General features: G+C 34.9%; 1 protein-coding gene and 1 pseudogene across 9 annotated transcripts in view; one reads left to right on the plus strand and one right to left on the minus strand.

The window, feature by feature from the left end:
* CATSPERE (catsper channel auxiliary subunit epsilon) overlaps nt 1–20880 on the plus strand; it is a 244006-nt gene that overhangs the window by 64460 nt on the left and 158666 nt on the right. For 8 of the 9 annotated variants that reach the window (XM_037822416.1, XM_037822373.1, XM_037822378.1 and 5 more), the window contains one exon: nt 5568–5674. In XM_037822416.1, the coding sequence (XP_037678344.1) occupies nt 5568–5674 (107 nt within the window). Of the gene's footprint in view, nt 1–5567; nt 5675–20057; nt 20101–20880 lie in introns of those variants that run through there. The other variant, XM_037822408.1, reaches the window with a different exon arrangement.
* Nucleotides 7076–7871, minus strand: LOC119523621 (annotated as a pseudogene).

Consider the following 20880-nt stretch of genomic DNA (forward strand, 5'->3'; position numbering starts at 1 on the left):
CGGTCTGAAGGGGACTATCTGTTTCTTTTTTGGCTCAGTGGAGAAAGCCCCAGCCATTTTCAGTTCCCAGTGCTGTGACTCAGAGAAGGGTGGAGATGGCACAAGCAGAGAGAGAAACCATTGAAATGCTAATGACCTCCCCCTAGGGGGTCTATCTTCTCTAAGAGGAAAGGGGTGGGGCCCTTTCCATTCAGAACCAGACCCCAGAGCCTGAGGGAACATGGCCATACCTCCTCACACCATTATAGGCTAACAGGTGCCACCTGCTGGGCAGAAAAACACAGTGACCTGAGGCCTCACAGGGTGGAGCAATTTTCTAAGACACACCCTCAGGGAAACCAGATACTGAATATTTCTTCCCCCTGGGACCTGAGCCTGTTCCAGTCTGGGAAAACCTGATTGAGGTAACCAAGGAAACCATGCCTAGACAACAGAAAACTACAACCTATGCTAAGAAAAATGAAGTTATGGCCCAGTCAAAGGAACAAACATACACTTCAATTGAAATACAGGAATTTAAACAACTAATGCTATATCAATTCAAAAAGTTTAGAGAAGATTTCGCAAAAGAGATAGAGGCTGTAGGGAAAACACTGGGCATACATAAGGCAGAAATCAAAAGTTCAAAAAAACAACTAGCAGAATATATGGAAATGAAAGGCACAATGCAAGAGATGAAAGACAATGGAAACACACAACAGCAGATCTCAAGAAGTAGAAGACGACACTCAGGAACTGGAGAACAAAACACCTGAAAGCCTACACGCAAAGGAGCAGATGGAGAAAAGAATGAAAAAATATGAGCAATGTCTCCAGGAACTTAAGGATGAAACAAAGTACAAGAATGTACATATCATTGGTGTCCCAGAAGGAGAAGAGAAGGGAAAAGGGGCAGAAGCAATCATAGAGGACATAATGAATGAAAATTTCCCATCTCTTATGAAAGACGTAAAATTACAGATCCAAGAAGCACAGCATACCTCAAACAGAATAGATCTGAATAGGCCTAAGCCAAGACACCTAATAATCAGATTATCAAATGTGAAAGACAAAGAGAGAATCCTGAAAGCAGCAAGAGAAAAGCAATCCATCACAAACAAAGGAAGCTTAATAAGACTATGTGCGGATCTCTTAGCAGAAACCACGGAGGCAATAAGGAAGTGGTGTGATATATTTAAGATACTGAAAGAGAAAAACCACCAACCAAGAATCCTATATCCAGCAAAGCTGTCCTTCAAATATGAGGGAGAGCTCAAAATATTTTCCAACAAACAGACAATGAGAGACTTTGTGAACAAGACACCCACCCTACAGGAAATACTAAAGGGAGCAATACAGCATGATAGGAGAAGACAGGAGTGCATGGTTTGGAACACAATTTGGGAGATGGTAGCACAGCAATGTAAGTACACTGAACAAAGATAACTGTGAATACGGTTGAGAGAGGAAGGTTGGGAGCATGTGAGAGACCAGAAGAAAGGAGGAAAGATAAAGACTGGGACTACGTAACTTGGTGAAATCTAGAGTGTTCAACAATTGCGACAAAATGTATAAATATGTTCTTTTACGAGGGAGAACAAGCAATGTCAACCTTGCAAGGTGTTAAAAATGGACAGGCATTGGGGGAGGGATGCAATCAACGTAAACTAGAGACTGTAACTAACAGAATCATTGTATTATGCTTCCCTTAATGTAACAAAGGCAATATACCAAGGTAAATGCAGATAAGAGGTGGGGATAGGGGAGGCATGTTAGACACTTGACATTGGTGGTGTTGTCTGACTCTTTACTCTACTTTGATTTAAGGTTCTTTTCCTTTTACTGCTTCCTACCTGTCATTTTTTTTTCCTCTTTCTTTCACCTCTCTACCTTCTTTGACTCTCCCTCCTGCCTTGTGGAAGAAATGTAGATGCCCTTATATAGATAGTGGTGAAGGTGGTGAACACAAAAATATATGACCATACAGAGAACCATCAATTATTTACTTAGGATGGAATGTATGGTATGTGAACAAAACCATATTTAAAAAAAAAAAATGGGTTGATGACAAAACCTCAAGGGCAATATACTGAGTGAAATAAGCCAGACACATAAGGACAAATATTGCAGGGTCTCACTGATAGGAACTAATTATAATGTGTAAACTCATAGACATGAAATATAAGGTACCAAGATATAGGACAAGGCTTAAGAATGGGGAGCGGTTGCTTAGTATGAGCAGAATGTTCAACTAGGATGAACTTAAAATGTTTGAAATGAACAGAGGTGCTGGTAGTAAGAAGTGAGAATAACTAACAGTGCCAAGTGGTGCGTGAATGAGGTGGAAAGGGGAAGCTCAGAGTCATATACATCACCAGAAGGAAAGTTGGAGATCAAAGATGGGGAATGTATAAAACTGAATCCTATGGTGGGCAATGTCCATGATTAACTGTACAAATATTAGAAATCTCTTCCATGAGCCAGAACAAATGTATGACAATACAATTAGAAGTTAATAATAGAGGAGCATATAGGGAAGAAATTATATACCTATTGCAAACTATATACTACAGTTAGTAGTATTTCAACATTTTTTCATAAACAGTAACAAATGTACTATACCAACATTATGAGTCAGCAATTGAGGGGGGTTGGTTAGGGATATGGGAGGATTTGAGTTTCCTTTTCTTTTTTTCTTTTTTCATCTTTCACTTTATTTCTTGTCTGGAGTAATGAAAAGCTTCTAAAAATTGAACAAAAATTAAATGTGGTGATGGATGCGCAGCTGTATGAGGGTACCACGGGCAACTGATTGTACACTTTGGATCTTTCAATAATTGTATGGTATCTGAACAATCCCAATAAAAATTAAAAAGGAAAAAAAAACACAATGTAAGTACTTAGTGTTTTTGAAACAGAATAAACTTGTCTTCTTGTTAAAAAAAATAATTTGTGAGCTATATTTTTAAATAATCAATTTACTTTTCATTGTAGTAAAATATACATAACAAAAATCATTTTAACTATTTTAAGTGGACAATTCTTTGACGTTAAATACATTGACAATATGTGTAATTTTCACTGCTATTTCCAGGATATGTTCAGTATCCCAAACTGAAGCGCATACTTTATTAGCAATAACTCCCCATTCCCCACTCCCCCACCCCTAGTAACAATTATTCTGCCTCTAAGAATTTGATTATTCTAAGTATTTCATATGAGAAAATCACACAATATTTGTCTTTTTGTTTCTGTCTTATTTATGCCTTTTGCTCTTCAATTATTCATTTCTGCCTCTTTTTTGTATTTAGTTTCTGTTTAGTAAATGGTAATTGTACCATTTTGATTCCCTTCTTTCTTTTTCTATATATTTTTTAGTTCTTTTCTTATGTTTACCTCTGTAACTACAAGTAACATCTTAAACTAATAACAACATAGTTTGAGTAGTACCCAACTAGTTTCAGTGTTATACAAACTCCCTACTTCTATATATTTCTGACCTCTGACCTTCCCCCTTTATACTGTTATTGTCTCAGGTTACATCTTTATACATTGTATGCCCATTAACATAGATTTAAAGTGTTATTTTACACATTTGTCTGTTAAGTCATATAAAGGGGAGAAAACAGTTACAAAGTAAATGCTACACAGGATTTTATATTTACCTATGTAGTCACATTTACCAATGTTCTTTATTCCTTCTTACGGCTTCAAGTTACTTTAGCTTGCATATGGGGCAGGTCTTCTGATAATGAACTCTTTCAGATTTTGTTTATCTGTAAATGTCTTAATTTCTCCTTCATTTTATAAACTGCAAATTTTATTGATATATATTCACATGCCATATAATCCAATCATATGTCATATAATCCATCCAAAGAATACAGAGTCTCACAGTGTCATCATCTAGTTGTGCAATCATCACAATCAATTTTAGAACATTTTCATTATTCCAAAAAGAAAAATAACAAATAAACATAAAAAAAGAAAATCCAAAACACCCCATACACTTTATTCCCCTCTATTTTTGACCCCTAGCATGGTGTGGTACATTTGTTACTGTTGATGAAAGATATTAAGATATTATTGTTAATTATAGCTGTAGTTTGCAACAGGCACTTTTTTCCCATATACCACACTGTTATTAATTCTTTGTACTAGCATCATACATTTGTTCTAGTTCATTAAAAAACTTTTTAAATTTATAGTGTTAATCATAAACATTGTACACCACAAGGTTCACTGTGTTGTACATTCCCATATTTTAACCTCTAGCTTTCCTTCTTTGTGACATACATAACTCTAAACAACCCCTTTCAACCATCTTCACCTACAATTCAGACTATTACTTTTAATTCCAAAAACAAGACTGTATAATGGTACAGCCACTCTGGAAGACAGTCTGGCTGTCTAGATATACAGCTACCCTTCGATCCAGCAATTTCACTTCTTGGTATATACCTAGAAGATCTGAAAGCAGTGACACGAACAGTTATTTGCACACCAATGCTCACAGCAGCATTATTCACAATTGCCAAGAGATGGAAGCAATCCAAATGTCCTCCAACAGATGAGTGGATAAATAAAATGTGGTATATACATAGGATGGAATACTATGCAGCAGTAAGAAGGATCAAGGTAGTGAAACATATGACACCATGGATGAACCCTGAAGACATAATGCTGAGTGAAATAAACTAGGCACAAAAAGAGAGATATTGTATGTTACCACTAATGTGAACTCAGTGAAAAATGTAAAGTAAATGTTTTATATTGTAGAATGTAGGGGACCTAGCAATAGATGAGCAAATAGTGAAGGTGAATGATAATCTAGTAAGAACAGATAAGTTATGGAGGGTAAAGTAAATGTTATGGGAATGCTCAGGAACGACTATGATTTGTTAATTTTGGGGGGGTATGGTAGGAACAAGTTGGAAGCAATGTAGTTATTTTAGGTTATTTGTTTTTCTTATTCCTTTGTTGGGTTATGGTTTGTTAATTTTCTTGGGGTATGGTAGGAATATGTTGGAAGCAATGTAGTAATTTTAGGTTATTTGTTTTTTCTTATTGCTTTTATTTGGTTTTGTTTGAAGTTTTTTTATTGTTTGTTTTTTAATTTTTTGATAAAGTTTTTAAAAAAGAGGATGGCATTTTGATTTGCAGGCATTTCAAAATTAGCATTTAGAACTGGCATTCTACTTGCAGGCTCATATAGAAAGATTTCTAACAGATCAGTTTTAGAAACTCTTACGTATTTCACTGAGATTAAAATAATTTTAGAAACTCTACTATATAGTCCATTGAGATTTAAACTAGGGGTGTTTATATAAATGCCCCATTAGTACAGTTTCTTTAGGATTTTGAGTATTCATGGTATTTTTGACAAATTGGAAACTTCATTATGAGTTATTTAGAATTTGTGGAGTTCTAATTGGGAGGTTATATGCTAGGATCTTGAAAATTATGGTAAATTTATGAATGTTAACAATATCAAATCTAAAATAATAAATTCAATATATAATGCAGACATTTCAGAATTGTTTCAGTATGAAAAAGTAAAAAAAAAAATTTTTATTTTGTTTTTATAGAATTCCCAAATACTAAGCAAGCAGTTGGCTACTTTGGGACAGAAGCCTATCATATTTACAGTTCTGAAGAGCAAAACTTATTTTCCAGAAGGACCAATAATGAATGGGTATTTAATTTTTAAATTTCAAACATAAAACTTGACTTTAAAATTCAATAAAATGAATTTCAGAAATTTAAAGTAAAAGTAAAATTAAAGTAACACTGATTTTAAAACCCTAGTAGAATTGCATGGAATATCTTATAATACAATTTCCAAGTAGCTTCTTTTACAATATGCAAAAAATTGTGGCACTCAAAACTTGTTATCAACTCAAAAAATGCCAGTCAGACTACTGGATTATAGTTTCATGATTTATGTTAATAGCTAAACCTCAATCCAAGAAGCTCACTTGAGATTATGATAATACCTCAAGATATTCAATGCTGGCTCATAAAAGTGAGCACGGCTTTGTGACTGATCCTGTGATGTGACTGAAACTGCAGTAACTATCACCACTAGTACACATGGACACATCACACATTCCACTTCAGATGTAACGTCTGCTACTGTTAAAGTTAGTACATTATCACTGGGTTTAGACAGTCTTTCTTAATCTGTTGGGCACTTAGGCACAGGACAAGGTGTGTAAAACTGAAAGATAACAAACCCTGCCTTCACTGACCTCATAGTTAATGGAGGAGATAAATAAGCATGTAGGTGTTATAACACAGGTGAGCCCAAGATGCAGTGGGAACACCGAGGGAACAAAACTCAGGGTTAGAGGAGGAAGAATAAGGGAAGGCCTTCCTAAAGAGGTGACATCTCCATTATTGGAAAGAAACAAATGTTAACAAATTAGAGAAGCATTCCAAGCAGAGGGGACAACATATACAAAATTTTTGGAACTGAGACCTGAGAAAGTAGGTGCATTCCAGAAGATGCAAAGATTGATTTATGGGTAAAATATGGAGTACCACTGAAGGAGATAAAGTATTTTTAAAACAATAAAAATCTGGAGCTAAAACTCCAACTTATTTTGTAAAACTTTTTGTAAAAACAGTGTTGTAAAACCAAACTAAAGGTCTTTGATTCACTAGGCAGCTAGAAAGGTTATAGATATCAATTGTTTCTTTTCTTTTTTATTTTTAACAGTTTTATTGACCTGTAATTCACATACCATAAAATTCATCCTTTAAAATGTACAATTTAGTGGGTTTTAATATATTCACAGAGTTGTGAAATTATCGTGACTATCTAATTCCAGAACATTTTCAGCAACTCAAAACGAAACCCTATTCCCTTCTCCCCTCCAACTGCTGTCGCCAGTAATCTATTTTCTATCTATATGGATTTGCCTATTCTCAATGTCTCTTATAAATACAGTCATACAATATGTAGTCTTTTGTGACTAGCTTCTTTCACTTAGCATAATGTTTTCAAGGTCCATCCATATTATATGTTTCAGTACTACATTTAAAAAAAAAAAGACTTTCATTTTTATGTCCAAAAAAAGTCAACTATGTACATTTAACCCAGTGTAGTGGTAAGTTCTTTAGACTGCCCTCTCCAGCTTGGCAATGTGACCCACAGATTTTGGACCCAGGACATTGCCTCCCAAGTGATGGCGGATCTCATCATATCTGTTGCTGTAATTGGTCCTAATGGCTTCCACCAGCGCAGCTAGTGCTCCTTTGTCTTCTGAGTTGGTCTGCATCAAGGTGACAGTGGTGCAGGTCTTTCTGGGATAAGCCATCCCAGCTTGGCCTTCCCCTTGATGCTGCAGTAGGGGACCCACATTTTATGACACAAGGTGGGCAGGAAGACAACCAATTTAATGGGGTCCACATCAAGTGCAGTGATCACCAGCTGGGCCCTTCTGTTTTCCAGCAAGGTGGTGACAGTGTTCAATCCTGCTCGAAACACAGGCAGCTCTTAGCAAGGACATCCCCGTTGCTGGCAGCTTTCTTTTCAGCCTAGGCCAAGAGCCTCCACTTCTTCCCTTGTTTTGTCTCTGGTCTATACCTGTGGGCCAGCTTAAGCAGTTGAGTAGCTATTTGGTGGTCCAAGGACTGGGTGAATGGCTGATGGTGGGGGGCACTTTGAGCTGCTTGTAGAGGATTGCCCTTTGCTGCTGCAGTCAGATGTAGCAGGGCCAGTTGACAAAGCGGGTAAGGTCCCTTTTGGGCTGGATGTCTTGTCCAGTGCCAAAATTCTTGGGCCTTTTCTCAAACAGAGAATTTACCACCTTCTTGGCCTCTTGCTTCTCCACCACAACAGGAGCTAGGGCCACCTTTTTCCCTATGGCCTTCTTTCCTTTTGGCATCTTGGATGGTGGGGTGAGGGACTACATTTCTTTTTATTGCAAAATAATACTCCTTTATATAGATATTCCACATTTTATTTATTTAGCCTTCAGTTGATGGACATTTGGGTTGTTTACACTTTCTGGATATTAAAAATAATATAATTCATATACAAGTGTTTTACATGTTTTCATTTCTCTTGGGTACATACCTGGGAGCGAAATTGCTAGATTATATGATATCTCCATGTTTAACTTTTGGAAGAACTTCCAGACTGTTTTTCAAAGTGGCTGCACTATTTTCAGTCCCACCAGCAGTATATGAAGTCTCCAATTTCTTCACATCCTTGTCAACACTTGCTATTATCTATTTTATTATAGCCATATTAATGTATGTGAAGTGGTAGCTCATTGTGGTTTTAATTTGCATTTCCATCATGACTAACGAGATTTAGCATCTTTTCATATATTCCAGATATCAAGATTTCTTAAAACTCAATATATCAAGATTTCTTAAAACTCAATAATAAAAATACAAATATATCAAGATTTCTTAAAACTCAATAATAAAATACAAATATATCAAGATTTCTTAAAACTCGATAATAAAATACAAATACAACAAGATTTCTTAAAACTCAATAATAAAAATACAAATAACACTTATTTGAGGAGTCTGAATACAAATGGCCAATAAGCATATGAAAATATACCTTTATCAGATATATGATTTGCAAATGTTTTCTTGCATTTTGTAGATCGTCTTTTCATGTTCTTCATTATATCCTTAAAATTAAAAAATTCTGAAACCATGCAGGGCATACTGCATTAGATTTCAAAGTCCTGAGAGTCATCTATGGAATGATGTTTTGTCCTTCAGGCCTGATGAAGTGGCAGTCCCACTCTTTTCAAGTGCTTGCAAAGTGACCATGCTCTCCCTGAACACTGGACTGAAGGCTCCATCTTCTGAGAACACTGGGGTGATGGCCAGATTCTACACAATCCCCAGTGAATGTGTTCCACCCTCTCTGAAGACTGGGGAAGTAGAACTATCCCTATATATTGGCTCCTCTGCCCCATGTCAAGGCACATGGCAGCATCTGCTGGTCTCTCCCTTCTCTTCCAGGTTTCGTTGCTTTCAGCTTATTGTTTCTGTGGCTTTTTCTCTCCGTATTCATCCTGTTTATAAAGGACTCCAGTAAGAGGGTTGAGACCCATCCTGAATGAGGTGGGTCACACCTTAACTGAAATAGCCTCATCAAAAGATCCTACTTACAATGTGTTCACACCCACAGAAATGGATTAACTTTAAGAACATGCTTCTCTGGTGTACATATGGTTTCAAACCTCACAGCACCCTTTTAAAAGATGAATTTGCTATAAATGTGAGGATATATTTCTGAACACTCAACTCCTTTCCGTTGATGTATATATCTCTCCTTATGCCACTACCACACACTTGATAACTAGCCTTGATGTAAGTTTTGAAATCAGGTATTGTGACTCTGCCAAGTTTGTTCTTTTCTTTCAGAATTGTTTGGCTATTTTGAGTATGTCAAATTTCATATGAATTTTAGATCAGTTTGCCAATTACTGCAAAAAAGAAAGCTGGGATTTTAATGGTTATTGTGTTTGAATCTGTAGATCAATATAAGGAGTATGCAATCTTAAGTCTTTCCATTCATGAACATGGGATGTCCTTTCATTTGTTTAGATCTCTAATTTCTTTCAACAATGATTTGTAGTTTCCAGGGTATAAGTTTTACACTTCTTCTGATAAACTTAATAGTTTATTATTTTTTATGCAATTGTAAGTGGGATTGGTTTCTTAATTTCATTTCTGGATTGTTCTTTGCACATGTATAGAAATTGAATTTATTTTTGTACTTTGATTTTGAACCTGCAACCCTGCTGAACTCATTTTAATTAATTCTAAAAATTTTTTAGTGGATTCCTTACATCACATCATCTGTGAATAAAGGTAGTTTTACTTCCTCCGTTTCAACATGGAGCCCTTTCATTTACTTCTCTTGTCTAATTGCCATGGCTAGAACCTCCAGTACAAATGGTGAATGGAAGTGGAGAGAGTGGACATTCTTATCTTGTTCCTAATATTAGGGAGAAAGCATTCCATCTTTCACCAATAGGTATGATGATACCTGTGAGTTTTTCATAGATTCCCTTATCAGTTTGAAGAAGTTCTCTTCTATTCATACTTTGTTGATTGTTTTTATCATAAAGGAATGTTGGATTTTGTTTAATGTATTTTCTGTATGTATTGAAATGATCATGTGGTTTTATCCTTTATTCTATTGATATGTTTATTACATTAATTGATTTTCAGATGTTAAGCCAGTGTTGCATTCCTGGGATGAATCCCCTCTTGGTCATTGTGTGTATTTTTTCCATGTAGCTGGGTTTGATTTGCTAGGATTTTGTTGAGGATTTTTGTACCTATATTCATAAGAGATATTCATCTATAGTTTTGTTTGCTTCTGATGTCTTTGTCTGGTTTTGGTATTAGGAAGGTAGCATCATAGAATTGAATTGAATGTGTTCCCTCCTGCTCTATTTTTGGAAGGGTCTGTGAAGGATTGGTAATGATTCTCTTTAAATATTTGGTAGAATTCCCCTGTGAAGCCATCTTGAACTGGACTTTTTTGTTGTTGTTACTAATTCAATATCTTTACTTGATATGGATCTATTCACATTGTCTATTTCTCCTTGCATCAGTTTCAGTTGTTTCTGTCTTCCTATGAATCTGTTCTTTCATCTAAATTGTCTAATTATTTGGCATACAGCTATTCACTGTATTCCCTTACAGTCTTCTTTTTTCTGTAGTCAGTAATGTGCCCTTTCTCATTTCTGATTTTTGAAATGTAAGTCTTCTCTCATTTTTTCATTGGCCTTGCTAAAGTTTAAAATTTTGTTGACCTCTTCAAAGGATCGATATTTGGTTTGATTTTCATTAAAAAAAAAAAATTCTCTAGTCATTAATTCTGCTCTAATTTGTATTATTACCTTCCTTCAGCTTGCTTTAGGTTTAGTTTGCTCTTCTTTTTCCAGTGTTTTAAGGTGGAAGGTTATGTTACTGATTTAATATTTTCCTTTTATTTTAATAAAAGCATTTACAACTATAAATTTTGCTTTAAATACTGCCTTAGCTACCTCCTATAAGTTTTGAAATGTTCTGTAGTCATTTTAATTCATCTGAAAGTATTTTCTAAGTTTCCTTCTGATTTACTTTATCTAGTGTTTATTTTGTTGATTTATTTGTTTTATTTCCATATATTCATGAATTTCTGAAATTTATTTTTTATTGATTACTAATTTCATTTCTTTGCAAATAATCCTTTGCATTATTTAATTCCTTTCAAATTTATTTATTTATTTCATTCCTTTCAAATTTATTGAGGTTTGTTGTATGGCCAAGTAAATGGTCTGTCATGGAAGATTACACTTTAGAAGACTGTATGTTCTGCTGTTTTGAGGTGGATGTCCTACAGATGTGTTAGGTATATTTTGCTTCTAATTTTTTTTTAGTCTTCTATTTTCTTGTTGATCTTTTGCTATATACTGTATTCATTATTGAAAGTTGGGTATTGAAGTCCCTGACTACTATTGTTGAATTGTCTATGTCCCTTTCATTCTGTCAGTTTTTGCATCAGTATTTTAGGTTTCTGTGTTACATGAATATGTGTTTGTAATTGTTGTGTTTTCCTGATGGATTGACTATTTTATCATTATAAAATGTCCCTCTTTATCTCTATCAACATTTTTGTTTTAAAGTATATTTTATCTGATATTAGTATAGCCATTCTAGCTTCATAATGTGTGCTGATTGCATATATATATCTTTTCCCGTCCTTTTACTTTCAACTTATTTGTATCTTTGAACATAAAATGTCTCTCCTATAGAGAGTATATACTTGGATCTTGTCTTCTTTCCAGTCTGACAGTCTCTGGGGTTTGACTGGATTGCTTAATCCATTCTCACTTAATGTGATTGTGTGTGTGTGTGTGTGTGTGTGTGTGTGTGTGTGTGTGTGTATTTCAAACACTCTTCCCTCCCCCATCCCTCCGGTAATTTCTAATCTTCTTTCTAACTGTGAATTTGCTATATCTAGTCATCTCTTATAAATACAATCTTTGTCCTTATGTGCCTTGCTTATTTCACTGAGCACAGTGTTTCCCAGGTTCTTCCTTGTTGCAGCATGTTTCATTACTTCATTCTTTCTTATAGCCAAATAATATTCCATTGTGTGTTTATTCCACTTTTTTATCCATTAATTAGTTGATGGGCACTTGAGTTGTTTCCCACCCTTTGGCTATTGTGAACAATGCTTCTATAAACATTGGTGTACAGGTATCTGTTTGAGACCCTGCTTTCACTCTCTGAGCATATACTTAGAAGAATTGCAGGGTCATATGGTAATTCTATATTTAATTTTTGAGGAACTGCCATATTGCTTTCCACAATGACTGTACCTTTCTACATTCCCACCAACAATACATTAGAGTTCCAATTTCTCTACATCCTCTCCAACACTTGTTTTCTAAATAATAGCCATCCTTGTGGATGTCAAGTGGTATCTCATTGGGATCTTAAGTTGCATTTCCCTAATGGCTAATGATATTGAGTGTCTTTTCATGTGTTTATTGGCCCTCTGTATATCTTCTTTGGAGAAATGTCTCTTTCAGTTCTTTGCCCATTTTAAAATTGGGTTGTTTGTCTTTTTGTTGTTGCATTGTAAAAGCTCTTTATATGATCTGGATATTAAGCCTGTATCTAACATATGGTTTGCTATTTTATCCCATCCTGTAGGTTCTCTTTTCATTTTCTTGATAATTTCCTTCAATGCAAAAGGTTTTTTAATTTTGGTGAAATCAAATTTATCCATTATTTCTTTTGTTACTCGTGCTTTTGGTGTCACATCTAAGACTCCATTGCTGAATCCCAGGACATGAAGATTGGCCCCTATGTTATCAAGAGTTTTAACTCTTATATTTAGGTTCTTGACAGTTTTGAGTTGATTTTTGTATATGGTGTGAGGTAGGGTTCTAACTTCATTCTTTCGCATGTGGATATTGTTTTTCCAACACCATTCACTGAAGAGACTGTTCTTTTCCCACTGCACGACCTTAGCACCCTTTTCAAAAATCAATTGGACATAGATGTGCGGGCCTATTTCTGAACTTTCAATTCTGTTCCACCAATCTATTTGTTTATCTTTATGCCAGCACTATGATATTTTGATTACTCTAGCTTTGTGGTTGAATTTGAAACTGGAGGTGGGGGTGGGGAAGAACCCCTGTTCTTCTCTTTCAAGATTGATTTGGTTATTTGGGGCCCCCTGAAATTCCAAATAATGGGAGGATCAGTTTTTCCATTTCTGAAAAAGGAACTGCTGAGGAGATTGCACTAAATTTGTATATTGCTTTAGGTAACATTGACATCTTAATATTAATTCTTCCCATCAAGAACATGGGACAGCCTACCATTTATTTAGGTCTTTTGTAATTACTTTCAGCAGTGTTTAGATTTTTTATGTAAGTTTTTTTGTGTCCTTGGTTAAATTTATTTCTAGATATTTGAGTTTTAGATGTTATTGTAAATGGAATTGTTTTCTTAACTTCTTCAGGTTGTTCATTGACAGTTTATGGGAATGCAATTGATTTTTTATTTTTTTAATTTTTTTATAATTGATTTTTGCATGTTGATTTTGTACCCTACTACTTTGCTGAACTCATTTATTAGTTCTAATAGTTTTCTTGAAGAATCATATATACATATATATATGTATATATATATAGTCATGTCATCTGCAAATAGAGATAGGTTTACTTCTTCCTTTCCTATTTGGATACCTTTTATTTCTTTTTCTTGCCTAATTGCTCTGGCAAGAATTTCTAGTACAATATTGAATAGCAGTGGCAAAAGCTGGCATCATCTCATTCTTGATCTTAGGAGAAAAGTCTTGTCTTACAATATTGAGTATGGTCTTAGCTGTGGGTGTTTCATAAATGGCCTTTCTTTTTGAGAAGGTTCCTTTCTATTCCTACTTTTCTGAGTGTTTTTATCATGAAAGAGTGCTGGATTGTTGAATGCTTCTTCCACATCTATTAATCATGTGTTTTTTTCCTTCATTCTATTCTTATAGTGTGTATTATATTGCTTGATTTTCATATGGTGATCCATCCTCACTTTTCAGGGATAAATCCCATTTGATCATGGTGTATAATCTTTTTAATATGCTACTGGATTTTGTTCACTAGTATTTTGTTAATTCTTTGCATATATATTCATAAGGGACATTTGTCTGTAATAGTCTTTCCTTTTGCTACCTTTACCAGGCTTTGGTACCAGAGTAATGTTGACCTCATAGAATGAATTAGGAAGTGTTCCCTCCTCTTGAATTCTTTGGAAGAGTTTAAGAAGGATTGGTGTTAATTCTTCTATGAATGTTTGGTAGAATTCACCAGTGAAGCCATCCAGTCCTGGATTTTTCTTTGGTGAAAGGTTTTTGATTACTGACTCACTCTGTACTTCTTATAGGTTTGTTGAAATTTTCTATTTCTTCTTGAGTCAAATTAGGTAATTTGTGTATTTCTAGTAATTTTTCCATTTCTTTTATCTAATCTAATTTCTTGATATATAATTGTCATACTATTCTCTTATAATTCTTTTTATTTCTGTAAGGTCAGTAGTGATATCAACAATTTCTTAATAATTTTAGTTATTTGCCTCTTTTCTTTTTTTTTCTTTGTCATTCTATGTTTTGGTTTGCTAAAGCTGCCAAAATGCAATATTCCAGAAATGGGTTAGCTTTTACAATGGGGATTTATTACCTTACAATTTATAGTTCTTAGGCTGTGAAAATGTCCAACTCAGGGCATCAACAGGATGATACCTAGACTCTGAAGACTGGCATACATGACACCTTTGTCACATGGGAAGGCACATGGCTGGCATCTGTTGGTCCTTCTCTCCTGGGTTTTGTTACTTCCAGCCTCTAGTTTCAATGGCTTCCTTTCTCAGCTTCTGTGGGGCTTCTCTGAGATCTCTGGGCTTTTTATTTGTGTCTTTTGTCCTCTCATAAGGGTCTCCAGTGAGGAGATTAAGACCAACCTTGAATGGGTTTGGTCACATCTCAATTGAAGTAACCTAATCAAAAGGTCCCACCCACAATAGGTCTGCACCTACAGGAATGGATTAAAAGAAAATAGCCTTTTCTGGGGTACATAACAGCTTCAAACAACCACAGTCTAGCTAAAGGTTTTTTGATTTTATTTATTTTTTCAGAGAATCATCTTTTGGTTTTGTTTATTCTTTCCATTGTTTTTCTATTTTCTGTTTTTAGCTCTGCTCTAATCTCAGTTATTTCCTTTTTCTGCTAACTCTGGGTTTACTTTGCTTTCCTTTTCTAGTCTTCAAGATGTAAAGTTGGGTTAGTCATTTGAGACCTTTTTTAATATAGATGTTCATAACTATAAATTTTCCTCTGAGCACTGCCTTCACTGAATCCCATAAGTCTTGGTGTGTTGTGTGTGTGGTTTTTTAATTCATCTCTAAGAATTTTCTAATTTACCTTAAAATTTCTTCTTTAATCATTTGTTGTTTAAGAATGTGCTGCTAAATTTCCCCATATTTGTAAAATTTCCAATTTTCCTTCTGTTTTTCATTTCTTTCATCTTTTCATTGTGGTCAGAAAACTTACTTTGTATGATTTCTATGTTTTTAAATTTACTGAGACTTCTCTTGTGTCATAACATATGATCTGTCTTGGAGAAGGATGCATATGCACTTGAAAAGAAAGTATTTTGGGCTGTTGTTGAGTGAACAACCATCAATATGTCTGTTAGATCCAGATGGTTTGTAGTGTTGTTTAGGTTCTATATTTCCTTATAGATCTTCTGTCTAGATGTTATATTCAGTATTGAAAGTAGTGTATTGAAATCTCCAACTGTCATTGTAGAACTGTCTATTTCTCCCTTCAATTCTGTAAATATTTGCTTCATATATTTTCGTGCCCTGTTGTTAGGTTTCTACTCTTGTTTTAGTTTGTTAAAGCTGATGAAATGCAATATACCAGAAATGAGTTGGCTTTACAATGGAGATTTAGAGTTCTGAGTCTGTGAAAATGTCCAAATCAAGCCATCAAAAAGTGGTGATTTCTCCTTAAAGACCAGCTACAAGTGATGCTCATCTTCCCTACCACATGGCATCTGCTGGTGCTTATCTCCCAGGTTTCAGTGCCTTTAGCATCTGACTTCTCTCTCTCAGCTTATTCTCTTTTTTAGCTTCTCTGGCTTTTCTCTCTGAACTTCTCTTATAAAGGACTCCAGTAAGAGGATTAAGACCCACCCTGAATAAGGTGGGTTGCATCTTAACTCAAGTTTCCACTCTCTAGAAGATCCTACTTAAAATGGATCTACACTCACAGGAATGGATTAGCTCTAAGACCATGATCTTTTTGAGGGTACATACAGCTTCAAACCACCACAACTATTAAAACTTTACAGTGAATTGACACTTTTATCAATGTAATATGTCCTTTCTTGTTACTAGTAACAGTTTTTTCCTTAAAGTATTTTTTTATAACATTATATAGTCACCCCAGCTCTCTTTTGGTTACTATTTGCATAAAATGGTTTTTCCATCCTTTCATTTTCAACCTGCTTGTATCTATGGATTTAAGATGAGTCTCTTGTTAACAGTATATAGTTGGGTCATGTTTCTTTACTCTTTCCGCAAATCTGTACTTTTTGATTGGAGAGTTTAATCCATTTACATTTAAAGTGATCTGATAAGGCAAGATTTACTTCTGCCAATTTTACTAATTGTTTTTTGTAATTCTTATGACTTCTTCCTTCCTTTCTTCCATTACTACCTTCCTATTTGTTTAAATGATCTTTCTTATAGGGCAGATCTTGTAGCAACAAACTATTGTTTCTGGGAATGTCTTACTTTCTCCTTTTAGAAAAAAAAGTTGCTGGATATAGGATTTGGGGATTTTTCCTTCCTTTCCAATCTTTGAATACATCATTCAGTGCGTCTTTCCTCCATTGTTTCAAATCAGAAGTCAGCTATTAATCTTAATGGGGTTTCTTTAAGGTACATGATATGTCATTTTTCTTTTGCTGCTTCAATTTTCTCTTTTTATTGGCTTTCAGTATTTTTACTATGACATTTGGATCTCTTTGCATTTATCCTACTTGGAGTTCATTGAGACTCTTGGATGTATAGATTAATGTTTTTCATCAAATTTGGGACACTTTCAACCATCATTTCTTCAAACTTTTATTTTGCCCCTTTTTCTCTGTCCTTTTCTTCTGGTACTCCAATTACACATATATTGGAACACTTAATGATGTCCTGCATTTCTCTAAGGATCTGTTCTTGTTTCTTCATTCAGTTATCCCTCCATTCTTCAGATTGCATATCAATCTATGTTTAAGTTCACTAATTCTTTTTTCTGTTAAAATCTATTCTTGTCCACCTCAAGTGATTCTTGATGATGATTGTATAGCTATATAGCTTTTATCATGTGACCATGTGATTGTTAAAACCTTGTGACTGACACTTCCTGGATCCAGTGTATAGGCAGATGAGTAATAAAAATAAAGACAAAAATAAATATAAATAATGGGGGGTGGATAAGGAATATATGATGTTTTAGGTGTTCTTTTTAATTTTTATTTTTATTATTTTGGATGAAAGTAATGAAAATTTTCTAAAATTGATTGTGGTGATGGATGCACAACTATATGATGATTCTGTGAGCCATTGATTGTATACTTTGGATGGATAGGATGGTGTGTGAATATATCTCAATAAAATTGCATTTAGACCTGATAATAAAGACTTAAAAATGAGTCCACAAAAAAAAACTATAATGAGATACTACTTCATACCCACTAGAAGACTATTATTTGAAAAATGGAAAATAGCAAGTGTTGGCAAGGATGAAGAGAAATAGGAACATTAGTACATTCTTGGTGGGGATGCAAAATGGAGCAGCTGCTATGGAAAACAGTTTGGCAGTTTCTCAGAAAGTTAAACATAGTATTACCATTTGACATGGCAGTTGCATTCCAGCTACATACCCAAAAGTACTGAAAAGCAGGAACACACACAGGTATTTGTACACCAATGTTTACCACAGCATTATTCACAATAGCCAAATAGTGGAGGCAATCCAAGCATCCACTGAAAAAAGAATGGATAAACAAAATGTGGTATATCCATACAATGGATAATTATTCTACCATAAGAAGAACTGAAGTGCTAGTATATGCTACAAGATGAACACTGAAGACATCATGTTGAGTGAAATAAGCCACAAAAACACAAAAGGAAAAATATTGTATGATTTTTCTGATATGAAATATGCAAGAATAAGCAAATTCACAGAGGTTAGCAGGGGTGGGGGAAATGGGAATGGGGAGTTATTGATTAATAGGTATGAGTTTCAGTTTGGGATAATGAAAATAGTCTGGAAATAGATAATGATGAAAGTTATACAATACTGTCAATGTACCTAATGTTGTAGAATGGTCCATTTAAAAATGGTTATAATGATTTTTAGCTTATGTATATTTTACTACAATTAAAAATAAAGAAAAGTACTTTTATACAATCATTTAAGTTGAATTTCAGAACGATCTATGAAGTGTGATAGTGTATTAAATACTTGTATGTATTCTATTTTTCCAAATTAAAGACTGATGACTTATTTGAAAAACATACATATCAGCAACTAACTAAAAAAATCAACAAAGTATTTGGTGAAACATTTGAATCATTCTCATTAATATTATGAACAAGAAAATGGTGCTCATTTTTATGACTGTTTATCAACATTGTACATATAATACTAGCCAGTGTGATATGACAAAAGGAGTAAAGTTCAGAAGGTGAAAGTTACTATTTTTACAAATGATGTGATTGTCTACTTAAAAAACCTACAATTAATTAGTAATTACTAAAGTTCACATTTCTAAAATGCAATCTGTTGTAACAAGCACCATAAATAGGGGAATTATATTTTGCTATATCAACAAATAATATAATTCATTTTTTTCCTGAAATTACCTATCACATTTTTTATCACATTCAAGGTATGAATGTAAACATTCTTGCCACACAGGGTCTAAGATTCTTCTGACTGACTTTTTGGTCATCAGCATATTTTAATGGAAATACGTAAACAAGGCTTTTGACATCCATATTTTTATACCTTTAAGATAGACATTATGATAGTTCATTTTTAAGACATTTTTAATGATTGTTTTGGTCTGCTAATGCTGCAGAATGCAAAACACCAGAGATGGATAGGCTTTCATAAAACGGGGGTTTATTTCACTACACAGTTACAGTCTTAAGGCCACAAACCATCCAAGGTAACACCTCAGCAATGGGGTACTTTCACCGGAGGATGGCCAATGGTGTCCGGAAAACCTCTGCCAGCTAGGAAGGCAGCTGGCATCTGCTCCAAAGCTCCGGCCTCAAAACGGCTTTCTCCCAGGACATTCCTTTCTAGCAAGCTTGCTTCTCTTCAGAACATCACTCCCAGCTGCACTCTCTTTCCTCCCCCTGAGTCAGCTCATTTATATAGCTCCACTGATCAAGGCCAACCCCAAATGGGCGGGGCCATGCCTCCATGGGAACATCTCATCAGAATCATTGCCAACAGCTGGGTGGGGCACATTCCAAGCAAATCCAACCATCACCAAAACGCCTGCCCCACACAAGACCACAAAGATAATGGCATTTGGGGGACACAATACACTCAAACCAGCACAATGATAATCAAAATTTAAGTGAAAATTCAGCATCATAAGGTGAGTTAGATGATGAGATCCTTTCTACATATGCATAGGCAATGGTAACTGTGTTGGTTGGAAGCTGTTATGCGCCCCAGAAAAGGCCATGTTCTTTTAATTCATTCCTGTGGGTGTAGACCTATTGTGGGTGGGACCTTTTGATTAGGTTATTTCAGTAGAGGCCTGTCCCAGGGTGATCTTAATCCCCTTACTGGAGCCCTTCATAAGAGATGAAATTATGAGAAGCTTCTCATAGAGAAGCCCTGAAAAACTAAGAAAGGACCCACCAAAGCTCTGAGAGGAAGCCACCGGAACCAGAAGCTGAAAGCAATGAAACCTCGGAGAAAAGGACCAGCAGACACTGCCATGTGCCTTGCTATCTGACAGAGGAACCCCAAATGCCAGTGGCCTTTCTTCAAAGAAGGTAACATCCTTGATGCCTTAATTTGAACATTTTCATGGCCTTAGAACTGTAAGTTTGTCAACTAGTAAATACCTATTGTAAAAGCCATTTCTGGTATATTGCATTCTGGAAGCTTTAGCAAACCGAAACAGGTGGTATCGATTATTTTCAGACATTCAAGGCCTCAAAAAATTTATATCAGTACTCCCTTTCACAGGAAGGGGCTGAAGGTCATGTTTTGGCAAAACATGGAAGTAAACCAAGAAAGATCAAAGCATGGGATCCAGTAAATGCTGGTTTCAACCCAGAAACTTACCATATTTACCACATGGAAAAATATCATAGGGCACCATTTTAAGTATCTATTGCAAAACTTAGAAAAGTAAACATATTTTACAACTGAATAATGATTAACTCTGGGGAAGATACTGTAACATCTGAATTTGCAAAAATAATAATAATAAGCATAGTACAAAACTGGCTCAATAGTAAGCAATATTTGCATGGTAATAATAATGCAAACATTCAATACTGATTTTACCAAACACTGTGATATAATTAATTTGTGAGGATGAGGAGAAGGTAGACGGGTAGGCATGGTATATGACAGAGAAATCTATATCTCTCATATAAGAAGCCAATAGATAATATATAAAAATTATATATTAAGGAAAAGCAGTATAAGAATATTTACTTTGGAATATGGGGACACATTTCAGAAGAAACAGCTATAGGGTTCAAGATTGTTTTCCTTTGAGGGCAAGAGTGAAGAATGAGGAGAAATGAGGCAGAGATAGCATT

Source organism: Choloepus didactylus, chromosome 2 (genome assembly GCF_015220235.1).
Source record: "Choloepus didactylus isolate mChoDid1 chromosome 2, mChoDid1.pri, whole genome shotgun sequence".
Taxonomy (NCBI): domain Eukaryota; kingdom Metazoa; phylum Chordata; class Mammalia; order Pilosa; family Megalonychidae; genus Choloepus; species Choloepus didactylus.